This window comes from Papaver somniferum, chromosome 4 (genome assembly GCF_003573695.1).
Source record: "Papaver somniferum cultivar HN1 chromosome 4, ASM357369v1, whole genome shotgun sequence".
NCBI lineage: Eukaryota > Viridiplantae > Streptophyta > Magnoliopsida > Ranunculales > Papaveraceae > Papaver > Papaver somniferum.
The window spans coordinates 23,253,077-23,266,939 of NC_039361.1; the positions used below are offsets into that span (position 1 = coordinate 23,253,077).

The 13,863-nt window shown below is 37.8% G+C and overlaps 2 protein-coding genes across 2 annotated transcripts in view; one reads left to right on the forward strand and one right to left on the reverse strand.

The window, feature by feature from the left end:
- The window catches only part of LOC113273615, a 23,057-nt gene extending 18,970 nt beyond the window's left edge, over positions 1 to 4,087 (forward strand). The window contains exons 3-4 of the mRNA XM_026523272.1: positions 1,596 to 1,624; positions 3,379 to 4,087. Coding sequence (XP_026379057.1) covers positions 1,596 to 1,624; positions 3,379 to 4,087 — 738 coding nt within the window. The remainder of the gene's footprint in view (positions 1 to 1,595; positions 1,625 to 3,378) is intronic.
- Positions 4,088 to 5,272: 1,185 nt separating this feature from the next.
- Positions 5,273 to 7,924, reverse strand: LOC113273616. The gene is made up of 2 exons (XM_026523273.1): positions 6,217 to 7,924; positions 5,273 to 5,342 (listed from the first exon to the last, which is right to left on the reverse strand). The coding sequence occupies exons 1-2, from the start codon at positions 7,803 to 7,805 to the stop codon at positions 5,315 to 5,317; spliced, it is 1,617 nt and encodes a 538-aa protein (XP_026379058.1). The 5' UTR covers positions 7,806 to 7,924; the 3' UTR covers positions 5,273 to 5,314.
- Between the last annotated feature and the right edge of the window lie 5,939 nt (positions 7,925 to 13,863).

Consider the following 13,863-nt stretch of genomic DNA (forward strand, 5'->3'; position numbering starts at 1 on the left):
ATTTTTCTTAGGAACGACGACCATATTGGAGATCCACGTAGGGTACTTGACCTCCTTGATGAAACCTGCGTCTAGTAGTTTTCGAAGTTCTTTTTCCACTGCCTTATGATATTCCGGCGCGACTTTTCTTATTTTCTGTCTGAAAGGTGGCGTGCCTGGTTTGATGCGCAGCTCATGTTGGATTATTTTTGGGTCAATCCCAGGCATATCTCCTAATTTCCAGGCGAATACATCTGTGTATTCTTTAAGTAACTTGGTCAGGGAATCTTCTCTCTTTTCGTCCATTATGGTCCCTACTTTGATCATCTTCGGGTTTTCCTCCGTTCCTATGTTGATTTCTTTTACGGGTTCTACTGGCGTGAAAACCGGCTTCGGATCCCCGTGGACTGGGGCGTTCTTTAATTGTTACTTGGTATGTTTCTGTCCAGCGTTGGCTGCTGAAGTACTTGTCTCTGTGTTCCGGACATTATCATCTTTGGTCAAATCCCTTCCTGTAGTTTCCTTGAGGAACTGGTCTATGGCCTTCTCTTTCGCAGCTTCTTTATTTTTAAGTCTTCGGGTTTTGTGTTGTTTTTCTTGTTCGTTGTTGATGCGATCCTGAGTGGCTTGGCACTCTCTTGCAGAGACCCGATCTCCCTTGATTTCCATTACTCCCTCAGGTGTAGGGAATCTGAGATATTGGTAGTACGTTGCCGCCACCCCCTTGAGTTTATGTAACCATTTTCGTCCAATGATGGCATTGTAGGGGGACGGGGCGTCTACTACGCTGAACCGTGTTTCTACTTTCATGGGTCCAGCGTCAACCTGTAACATGATGTCTCCCAAGGGATTCTTGGGTGCTCCATTAAATCTTTAGATGGTGTAATAAGAGGTCATTAGCTGTTCTTCATGGATCTTCATTCGTTTGAATGCATCGTAGAATAGAACGTTCACTGAGCTCCCCCCGTCTATGAGGATCTTTTTATGGTTACATCCAGCCACGGGTAGTGTGAGGACCAAGGGGTCGTTATGGTCTTCCATATCTTCGTCGATATCTTCAGCATCGAAGATAATAGGTGAGTCCATCCACTCTTCATGTTCGTCCACCTCTATCCCATCGATATTATACAATTCGCATCGGTCCTCGAACTGCTTCCGTAACCTCTTTCCTATCTGTGTTGTAAGTGAGGGCCCTGCGGTTTCAGAACATGAGATGGTGTTGATTGTGCGGTTCCCTTCTGGAAGTTGGACTGGCTTGGTTCGTTTAGATCTATCCTATGCGACATCCTTTCGTATGTAATGTTTGAGCTCGCCCGCATCAATTAATTTCTGGATCATTATTTTGAGATTTTTACACTTTTCGGTCTGGTGCCCGTTGAAACAGTGGTATTCACAATAATCTTTGGATTTCTCGGTTCTTGGGGGTTGTTTTCCCTTAGACCATGGCCATTCCAGATTTTCCCTTCCTTTGACCTCTCGCAGGATCCGAGCATAACTAGCATTGGGCTTTGTGTAAACTTGATCTTCGAACTTCCGATCGTCTTTTCGCCTTTCGTCCCTTCGTTCTTTCCTATCTTCGTGGGGTCGTTCCACCGAGCAATTCCTTTTGGTTCCAGTGGTTTGTTCTGCGAAATTCGTACGGTGAGTTCTCTGTGGGTACGCCCTCGGGTTTTCACGCTGGATTTCTTCAAGACGAGCGTGTTTTTCAATAATTATTCGAAGATCCCCCTTTGTCTTGGGCACGCTTCCATGAATCTCAACAAAGAGTGGACTCATTCGGTCTAATCCCCACTTGTAGTAGTTGATACTTACCACCGGGTCCACACTTCCTATGGCTTGGCAGACCTTGTGCCATCTGTTGGTGTATTCCCTCGTGGTTTCCTTATATCCGATTGCCAGTGAAAAAAGCTTATCCATTCCAGTATTAACAGCCTTGTTGTACATGTAAGTTCTTAAGAACTTTTCTGCGAGTTGGTCGTAGGAGTGGATGGAGTTTGGCGGAAGATTATCAAACCAAGGCCACAGAAACTGCCCGAGGGCCACAGAGAACTCTTAGGGTAGCCCATTTGATTCAAACATGAGTTAAAAGTATATGGATTAAATTCTTATTAAAAGTGCGGATTCATTGAAAGTATGAGGAAACGCGAGAAAACCCCTTTTAAAACTGCACGTAAATCCTTTGAAAACTTACGAAAGCCCAACGGAAAGATAGGTCCGTACGAGATCTAGAAAAATGTAGATCCGTGGATCTAAGTAATAAATATTTTAACCAGTAAACGACGATACTGTCGGTAGTACCGAAGACAACGGGTGCGTTTTTGAACATGGAAAAGTTAATAAAAGATAAATACTGTTAAAGATAATGAAGCAGAGCAATCTTACGCTAATTTAATTATGAAATCACAGGATAAGATAAATCTTTTACCGGGACGAAGTCCCTGTTTCTAGGGCCAAATTGCGAACACGTAAATCACGTAGGCATCTATATGTTCACAAACAATATTCAAACTCTAGGTACCAACTCGTGCTGATAATACAATGGCATTGATTCCTTGGCTCAAAACCTTCGGGTTTATCATAGCCTCATCTAAGAATACTGCGAGTGGCGTTTACGCAAGGGGAGATAAAGAAAACGAAGCATAAAAGTAAAACTCATGAAGCGTTAGACAAAAATAAAGTGTTGAAGTGTAAATGAGACCGAGATTTACGTGGTTCAGCACTAAGGCCTACATCCACGGGGTTGTTGTTTCACTATGTACTTGATGGTTACAAAGATAGTCGAGTGACTTTGTAGTTTACATTGGTCTATCTATTGTAAAGGACTAACTTACACTTACAATCTTTTCTCTCTCTCCTTCCCCCCTCCTCTCGATCCCCTTACTCTTGGTGGAGAGGGGGTATTTATAGGGTTAGAGTGTGGGACCCATCTCTGAAGGCCGTTGGAACCTTATCTTCTTGTGTTTTGTGTCCATCACGCAGGGGTCTTCGTTCGTAACTTCATCACGCAGAGTCATCCTCGTTCGTTCCACGGGTTGATCGACACGTATGCTGCTCAGAGTGTTTAATGCGGGTAGTTGAGGCGCCTGCTCGTGTCAGGCAAGTGTTCTCTGCCTCTGTCGCGTCTATGTCATTACATCTTCTCTCCATCGTTGATCTTGGCTTCTTTTGGGGATGAGATAAAGTAACTCTTTGGGAGTTATTTGGTGCTCCGCAGTACATCGTGTTACCGGAACATCTTTTAACTTCTGCCCTTAGATTTGCTCGGGCAACGATCCAACGTCGGCGGGATGGGCATCTTGGTTATGGGCACATGTCATCATGCTTTGATGACTTTGTCCGCATGCTCTCCACGTATTGTTCCTATATACACGTGTTTGATGATGAAATGTGTGCACACAGTAATGTTGCGGAGCTGCAATGGAGACGGATGGTAGATGATATGTCTAAGATTGGAAAGCTAAGTGATTGTCTTGCGATTGCGGATGTGTCTGGTAGCATGAGCAGGACACCAATGGATGTCGCTGTAGCTCTTGGTTTGTTGGTGTCGGAGATGAGTCAAGAACCATGGAAAGGAAAACTTATCACCTTCAGCAATGATCCTCAATTCCACACGATTGAAGGTGACAATCTGAGATCGAAAACAGAATTCATCAAAGGAATGGATTGGGGATATTCAACAGATTTTCAGAAGGTGTTTGACCAAATATTGCAAGTGGCTGTTGATGGCAAATTGAAGGAAGACCATATGATTAAGCGGCTTTTTGTGTTTAGCGATATGGAGTTCAACCAGGCTTCAAAAAAGGGTTGCTACAGTTGGCTCGATCAGTCGAGCCCGGCTTCAGCTGAGGAATGGGAGACTGATTACCAGGTGATAAAGTTTAGGGAGAAGGGATACATGAATGTGCCGGAGATTGTGTTTTGGAACCTTCGAGACTCTGAATCAACTCCTGTGTTGGGTCAACAGAAAGGTGTGGCAATGCTTAGTGGGTATTCGAAGAATTTAATGACTCTTTTCCTTGAGGGTGATCTTGGTGAATTGACACCCATTAGAGTGATGGAAAAGGCAATCTCTGGGGAGGAATACAGTAAACTTGTTGTAGTTGATTGATTCTTGAAAGTAATATGCTCTGTAGGATTTTTATATTCTCTGATTTTAAGTTATCGAATTTTGCAGTTTTCCAACGAATGTCAATTTAAATCAACTTCTACAATTGAATCTACAATTTCATTAGATGAGATGAGAACGATTTTTTCCTGCTTTTCGTGTAACGGTGAAACCAATATATATTTTAAGTAACTTGCAGACCTTGGTGCTTTCCCATGGCTAAAATCAATCTTATTCCCCCTTCTGGGTGTAAATCCCTTCCTCGTATTGCTAAGTCAGAGTATGGAGCCATTGCTTCAGAGATGCAATTTTCACTAAACTTACCTCTATGTTTAATGTCTATTAAGAATCCAAAAATCCAATCCTGTGTACCTAGTTCAGTGCAAGTGCAGATGTGACAACTACCAGAGGACCCTTAGGATTATCCCACTAAATGAGTAAGAGAGTGCAAGTGATGTGACAACTACCAGAGGACCCTTAGGATTATCCTACACAATCCCTTCCTCGTAAATCAGAGTGGGGAGATTGAGTTTACCAAGCCATTGCTTGAGACAAAATTCGTCTGTCATCTGTCTCAATGCAATTTTCAATAAACTTGCATCAATGCAATTTTCACTAAACTTGCAACATCGGTAACACCTCCGTTTTTAATGTCTATTAAGAATCCAAATCCTGTGTATCTAGTCCGCTGCAAGTGCAGATGTGGCAACTACCAGAGGACCCTTGCATAAGAATTAACAAAGGGATGAATAGATGCAGCGCGAATGGAACTTGCAGACCTTGCACAAATGGCTAAATACTTTGGAATCAATCTTATTCCCCCTTCTGGGTGTAAATCCCTTCCTCTGACTACCCGATCCTTTCCTCGTATTGCTAAATCAGAGTAGGGGTTGTTTGAGAGACAAACGATTCCCCCGTAATGCAATTTTCACTAAACTCGCAACATCTGTAACACCTCCATGTTTTAATGTCTTTAAGGTCTATTAATCCTGGGTATCTAGTCCAGTGCAGATGTGGCAACTACCAGAGGACCCTAAGGATTATCCCGCTAATGCAGCAATCCTATATGAGTAATCAGAGAAACATATTTTAACAGCCTACCAAATAAAAAAATATGTATGTACCACTACTTTAAATACCATGACCTATATTTTAAATACCATGACCTATATGATTTGGGGACAAATACCATGACTTATGATCTGGGGACAGAAAGTGCAAGCTAAGCAGTCAAAATACTACCATAAGCTCCAAAGGCCTGTTAGGCGCCAAAAACAAATCAAGGTTAGCAAATAGTGACTGCAGGAATAAAATACTTTTTTATGGAAAAAAAGTGTGACCAATAAACCCCATTCAAACAACAAAGCCTGTGAATTCAAATGGAGAGAGCTGAAAAGGACTGATTGAAACTACTAGCTGCAGGTCCATAATATTGCACTTGACAGAAGGATGAGGCAAATAACCTAGGTGAAATGTGATTCCCCTATTTAAAACTTTACGACTGAGATACAATCTTTTTCAGTTTCTACGACTACTCTTTAAGTTTGTAAATAAACACATTCCATGTGTTATATCATTTCGACCTTCAAGTTGGAAAGACAGAAATTCAATGATTTGAGCTCCCAGAAAACAGAACATGGTGAACACTTTCATCGAAATAACTAATCTGCTACAAGCACTAAAACAAGACTTTGGTCATAAGGAATAACACAGAAATGAAAAATGTAAGTTAGCAGCCTAAAGTTATGCATCTCAGATCTTAAGGTAAGAAATATAAGTAACCCAGGTGAATTGTGATTCCTCCATTTAAAACTTTACTGCTGAGATATCATCTTTTTTAGTTTGTACAACTACTACTCTTTCAGTTTGTTAATAAAAACATTCCATATGCTATATTGTTTCGACGTTCAAGTTGGAAAGACAGAAATTCTATGATTTGAGCTAGCAGAATACTGTACTTTGTGAACACTTTCATCGAAATAACTAAACAACGTGCATAGCTTCAAAACAGGTTTGAACACACAATCTATTACCTTGCATTCTCTATTTAACGTCAGCAAAAAAGTTTAATGAACTACATAATAACTCTCGATTAAACTCAATAGGAGAAGACTACCTAAATGAAAGCATACCATTTTGGTGATTTTCTTCCTGTAGCCACCCACCCCACTGGCTGTTTGTCTGTTAGAAACTGCTGAAATTCCTCGTAATTATCAAATTCACCAACTTCTCCTCCTTTAGGAATGAAGGTTTTTACTGAAATGATGTTTTCCACCTGTGCGTGCAGCTGGTAATCAATGCAGGGGCAATGAGGAACATCATCACTATCAGAACCAGGGTTCGTGGCCATCCCTTTCAACTTAGCATTAAAGATATCACGGCGATCACGCCCAGTACAAGGGTTGGCGCCTTTTACCACGTTATGATGGTTCATTCGCAAATTGTAGAATATAAGACATCCCCCATCAAACCAGTACAACATCACTTGATCAGAGAAACTGCACATACGTGTACAATGGGACCTATGGTTATCAGAACGTAAAGTTTTGTTAAAGTACCGATCAAAGGGATCTCGTAACAAACTGTCGAGCTTTACACCGTCCTCCTTCAACCTAACATTGAAAGGCTCCTCCTCTATCCATATTTGCTTGACCTTGTCCTTCAATATAAACAAGTGAACCTTAAAATGATATTCTGCTCTCTCTCCTACCCAAGTCTTTTCAGATCGTGCAACACAAGGATATCCTTTAAACTCCAGAAGATGATGACGAAGTTCATAACAATTATCCTCGGCTGTATCCAAGTTATGAATCACAGAATTACATTCAGGTGGGAGCTGAATGAACTGAATTTTCTCGGTGCGGATGTCAAAAGAGAGCAACATTTCCATCTCATCATCACCACCACTAGTATAATTACTTATCCTCCATAAAAGATCACCTCCACAAATGGTGGCTGATATATCATCATCATCTCCCCACATTGTTGTCACCATTTGACTTGGAAAAGGAGAACAACCTGGTGGTGGCAAGATATCACAAGTACTAGTAACAATCTTTCTCCACGATCTAACTCCCAATGTAACAACCATACAAATAAACCCATGTTCATCCGCTGTTGTTGAAGTTGTATAGATGACTACAATCTTGTATACTTGCGACGATGAATCAAAACCAAAACCATGACACAAATACTTATACTCAAAAGATTCCCCTCCTCTCCCAATCTCAGGTGTTACACAGGTGAGAGTAAGTGATTCCCTCTTAAGCGGATTAATGACAACCATTTCTTCAAAAGCATCTGAACACTGACATTTTGTAAAACAAGCTAAACCATTACAATTACCTACTGGTTCAATCGAGCCGAGTGAATGTACTTGCAATAACAATTCAAAATTATAAAAAACAGTATTATCTTTTTGCAAATTGAAGAAGTAATTTCTTAGAATCCCATCATTAACATCTTCTTTTGGCACATTAAGAAGATTAAAACACAGATTTCTCCTATTCTGATGACGCGCAAAGTGAGAGAGAGCAAATCCAGTGTCATTAACAATAGAATAGTACCAGAACTTACTGACGGAAGCGAATCGAGCAAGATCTTTGGCTGATAATCTGGTGAGAACGTTTTCAAGTATTACATCCGCAGGTAGATATGGATGAGAACCATCATCTGATTTGTAATCTTCATCGATCATCACGCTTTTCCTCTTGTTCGCCATCACTGTACAAATTCTCTGCAATTTGAGATGTGTCTGAACTAAGATGCTTAATCTGCCGGAAATTCGAGAGCTATGAAATTGAAGAAAGATGAATGCCACATCAAGAACAAGAAATCAAGAATTCGAGAGAGATGTAATAAAGCTTGAGGCTGAAATGAAGGTTTTGAAGAGATTTTATATATGGGCGCCTGAAAGAAAGATACGAGCAGGCTTAATTGTAAAATCTCACTCGAAAGCAATTGAGGGCTTGTTTGGATATCGGACTCCGAGGTCGTGTGTAGAGTGCAAGTATTAAAGGTTTATTTTGGAAATTCCAAACAAGAATTTGTTATCGAAGTCATGGTCAAACTCAAATGGGAGAAGACTTTTATCAAGGTAAAATACCCGTTGCAATATTTTTATAAAGGTCATTTACAAATTTTGAAGATTTTCCTAGTTGATAAAGTAGGAAATACCAATAGGTCCTAGAAATAATATATTAGGTTCACACATTGATCCATACTTAAAGGAACTGGGATGTTGTTTGTTGGAAACGAAGGAAGTTGTTCTTCAGTCATTTCATCAAGGAGCTTTTGCTGAATATCACTTGCATCGACTTCAATAGAAGGATTTCCAACAGATAAGACGGGAAAGATATTATCAGAACCAGATCTTCCAGCAGCTTCCATATCATCAGTCTCAATTCCTTCATTTACATCATCTGGTACTACTTGCATTCCTTCATCCACAGCAACATCTTGCATTCAAATTCCTCCAACAACTTCCATATCATTAGCAGCATCTTGCATTCCAACATCATCTGGTACTACTTGCATTCAAATTTCCTCCACCAGCTTTCATGGCTTCATCCACTGGTTGATCCAATATAATATTTATTTGATCACTCAACAATGAACTCTTGTTCTCATCAATGAAAAGAGTACGCATGAACTCTGATGTTTGGTCTGTCATGAATTTGGACATATTCCCACCCGTATCTAACAATGAATCAACTTTTGTTTGCTTAGAAGCCAAGTCTAAGACAAGGCATTTCATATTTCTTTCAAAAAGTGTCTTTGAAGTTGTTGCTTCTGCAAGTGATTGCTCAAGGTCTTCCTGCTTTAACAAAAGATTCCTCATCTCCTCAGCATGCTTCGTTGTCAACTGTTTTATCTCTTGAGCATGTTTACCTCTCAGATTCTCTATCTCTTGAACATGTGTAGCTTTTAAACTTTCTATATGAGTGGTCATTTGAATGAATTCTTCCTCAAGCAACTCAGATTTTGTCTTGGCTTTTTGCTTTTGCAGTAGCTTGTTTTCAGCATCAATATATTCTTGCAAGAATTTTTTTGATAGATGCACACACAAAATTCAAATAATCAGATATTATCAACATTTTTTTAGAGTTCAATTCACACAATGAACCCCCAATTGCATACTCATTAAACATTCATAGTAGGAATTCATTACAAGGAATGAACTACAACGTTAGAGAAATCGACATTAACAGTCAGAGTTCATTTTGTGGAATGAATTCCCAGTTTTATCTTAAAGTAGTATAGTTAAATATGTGAAAATGAATAACAGTACCATCTTAAACTAGTTTTTTACCTTTCCAAAATCATCAACATTCAATTCTAAGTGTTTGCAAATGGTATCGATATTCCACCTTGCAAACCTTGGACGGTAGTCTACTGTTTTCTGCACCTTCCACATGAGTGTTAATTTCTTTGAATGCTCAGTAAACCAAGGATGTAAAAAAAAAAAAAAGAATTACACTAGTCAGTTATCAACAACAATTCATCAAAACATCAAACTTCAAAATGAAGAAACATAATTCGGAATAAGTATCTAAGAGTTTTTCATCTCACCAACAAGTAAAGGTAACATCCTTCAGAAGAACCTCTTCTCAAGCTTTCCATCAAATGTTTGTGTATAAGATGCATCAAAGATACTTTATTTATCGACTTTAGGAAAGCTAGGTACTTGTTTTGGATGGAACCTCCATCACCAGTAGTAAGAAAAACAATAGACAAGGCAAAGAGTTCAAACATGGTTGCAAGATCTTCAGTAGATCCTCTATTCTTAATCAACTCAATGATTTTCTCTTTCAATCTTATGTTCTTTATATCAGAAAGTTTCCTCTTTGGTGGAACAAAATTGTAGGTTGTATAGAAAAGGGGAGGAAAGAAAAAAAAAAGAGGAGAAAAAGAAAAGGGAGAAGAAAGGAATACCAAAACACGATAAGGAGACTTTTCCCTCTGCCGCAAAGGAAACTAATTTTACTATTTCCTTCTAATGTTACTGATTAGGGGAGGAATTTTGTTCCTGTAAGAAAAACAAATTGAACCGGTATAGAACGGAGAGATAATCGTTTTGATAGTGAAGACAGTATTTATTTTTTTGTGTACGTTGCTAAGGTTGTGAGTTTGTATCGTTGTTGGGTTTCCTGCTGGGGATTCGAGGTAAGTGCAACAAAAAAATGAACTGATTTCTATTTTTATTTTATTTATACTTGTATGATTTCATAATTATTGAATATATGTTGGTATATTATTGATATGAACTGATTGCAAGCCATTGTTATGAATATGATTATGCATTTAGGACGAGGGTTCTTGGGAAGCAATCCCTAAATATTCCTGGTTAACAGGGTACGAGATATCTTTGGGATGGTTGTTTTTTCCTAAACCGCATGGGGCTCATTAGGAGTTGATTGTTGCCTCCTATATGATTGTTGGACCCATGTGGAGCTCTCTGAGGCAAGCGAATTTTTGTGTGTTTATTTTAAAAGGCTCCCTAGGGCGAGCAAATTATTTTAATGTTTATTTTCCCTAGGTGTGAGCAGGCTCCCAGAGGGCGAGCGATATTTTAATGGTTTGTACAAGCTTCTCAGGTCACGATGGGTTTAATCGTTTGACCAGTTTATGTTCAACTTATTGTTTGATGAACTACGGTCGTGCTTGATCTCTTTGGGTACGTAGGCAGCCGTTTGACGGTCCATCACGTGTGATTATAACATAATATGTGATTTTGTTATCTTAATTATTTTTAAGCGTAAATTTGAAATAAAATTACGGTGGCAAATTAAATTATGTCGGGCTTTTAATTACAATAGTTATTAATATTTTAATTGTTAGTTTATTCTTAAATATATTTTAAGATGTAAGAAGTCTTAATTAGTTTGTAAAATTCTGCATCTAGCCTAGTTGATTGTTAATAATGTTTATTCTATGATGGCTATTAGTATTATTCTTTTATGAAGAAGGTAAAATTATACGAATACACCTAAGTCATTTTCCAGTTTCATGATTCGTTGTTGATATTTTTATTTGAAAACAAAATGTGTATTGTTTTTGGTGGCCTTAAAATCATGTGAAGTCAACTATCACATTTCCTAAATGAATTTCCGAGTTTCCGCTGCTAGTTACAATAGTTCAAATAAATTACTTAGTGAACTTGGACTTGGTAGCCGGGCTTCAGCTATGATATCGAAGTAGCATTTCGGGGTTTCGGGCAATGGATTCGGATAGAATCTAGGCCCGAAAATCGGGGTGTTACATTTCTCCTCTACTTTGAAAATGAACGTACCATCATTTGTATCAGGAATGAACCAGTTTTTTCATTGCAGAGAACTTGGACAACATGTGTTGACTTATTCCATTCAGTAGCAACAATGTCCTCTTCCAGAAATACTTTGGCTAAATTCCCCAATGGACTCCCATACAAAGCCTTTCTCTGTTCTTCATTCAAAGCCTCTTTTTCCTCTAGTGCTTTAATCTTATCAGCAAGAGAAATGACTCCAGCAAAGTTACACTTTATCTTTTTTTCTACATTTTTTCTAAATGAAAAAAAGATTAATGGTTACTTTCATAAATATTAGCTGATAAAAGAAGATAAAGTGTATCTGGAGAAGAACCATCACTTCAGTTCATTATACTGGGTGAACTCTCAAGCAGTTCGAAGTTCATTCAATAAAATGAGGCTTTCAAAGAAGAACCAACACAAGAATGAATCTAGATAATGGACTTCATTATATAAAATGAAGTTCATTCTATATAATGAACTGTAAAATGTAGATCTATAATTTTTCTAGACTTCCAGCAAACATCAAAGAAGAAATATGTTTCATTGTACAAAATGAACTCAGTCAAAGAAAGACTTATTATTCATCAAACAGATATACACCTTCATTCTAAAGAATGAACTCTGACAATATATATGCGATTTACAACTTCATCAAATAGATATACAACTTCATTCAACAAAATGAACTCCGACAAGATATATCCTACCAATATAACTGAATATAACTGAAGTCAACATGCAGATAGCAGAAATCATGATGAATATGCATTCATATGAACATTCAATATAAAAAATCAACTTCTAGTACTTCGAATTAGGGTTTTTTGTACCTTTCATTGGTTTCTTTGCTTTTGATTTCTTTGAAACTGGTTCTTCTTCAACTTGATTAACTCCTTCATATACAACTAATTGGTTGCTTGTTTCTTAAACTTCTTTGTCTGTAGATGATTCTACTACTATTTTCCTCCTCGTTCTACTCATTGTAGGGCTTTGATTTTATTAATTTTCTAGGGTTTACGATTTTTAGGTTTTGTTTTCTGATTTTGAAGATTGATTTGTTTTCGATTGTGAAGATTCCAAAGATTTCGACTGGTATTATCAAGATCCTTATTGTTTTTAGTGGATTTGAGTTGATTCCGTTCGTTCTATGGGTTCTTGAAGATAAGAAGACGAAGTAGTTTTTCTCTGAAAATGGAAAATGAAAAAACTGAATGAGAACGAAAGTTAACGTGTTTTAGGCGAGTTATTGTGTTTATGACGGTAACAGTTAGAGAAGGGTATTATTGTCTATTTGGTATTTTTAAATAATTATGAACCAAATGGAAAAGATGATTTCTAAAAGGACAAAAATGATGTGGGAAATGGACCGAACGATATTTTTCCCGTTGATAAAAGACAATGGTATACCGATCATGCAGTACGGAACCCATAAGAACTAGATCCCTGAAGGCCGATAGATACACCAACCCAGCAATTTTATTTGCCAGTTTTACAGACAACAACTGCGAAAGAGATCGAAGAAATAAAAATATCTGAAAATTATGACATCAAATTCAGAACTTCTGACTTTTGAAATAGACGACGCTTCTATCCAAGCTTCCTTAAGATCATTCAGCTACAATTTGAATGCTACCTTTCTAGATAGCCATTTTAAGAAGAAACTTAGCTACAACAAATTTAGCTGCAAATGAGTGCTAGCTGATCTTGTAAGCTGGATTCTCCCAATTTATCCATTTTATTTGAAAATACTTATAGTAACACATGTTTATCAGGACAAACCGATAAAATATTTAGATATTATTTTTTACAAGATATTTTAGTATAAATAACTAGTTAGGGTGAAAGCTAAGCATTTCAGTAAACATATGTGAGTAATTAAAAAAACAACACGTATAAAGACTGTAATCGAAAAAAACACAAACTTTATACAGTTGACCACCTTGAGGTTAAGCGTGGGGTTTTATCCAAAAGGACAAAATATTTAGATATTATTTTTTATAAGATATTTTAGTATAAATAACTAGTTAGGGTGAAAGCTAAGCAGTTCAATAAATATATGTGAGTAATTAAAAAACAACACATAAAGATTCTAATCGAAAAAAACACAAACATTATACACTTGACCACCTTGAGGTTAGGTGTGGGGTTTTATCCAAAAGGACTCGGTGCTATATAGGGAGAATGCCTTGCTTATATAACACCAACATAATAATCCTAATATAAGAATCCCCAAAAAGAACAAAAACACAACCCACATATGAAACCTAACAACAAAACATTACCAAAAACCAGTACCACCAAGACCCACTACAACATATTATACAAAAACCTTGGAATAGAAACCATCTGACATTGACACAAACCTATTACGGAACCCTTACAGAGAAACAACAAAAAGGCCCAAAAATCCCCACAAAGAAGACCAACACAGACCCATGAAAACAAAAATCCCCATACAAACGCACAAAAGCAAAATCAAAAAAAAAAAAAA

Coding starts and splice junctions, on each gene's coding strand:
- LOC113273616 (XM_026523273.1), bottom strand. CDS start 7,805: ATGGCGAACAAGAGGAAAAGCGTGATGATCGATGAAGATTACAAATCA. Junction 5,343..6,216: donor GGAAGAAAATCACCAAAATG/GTATGCTTTCAT, acceptor GGCGCCTAACAG/GCCTTTGGAGCTTATGGTAG.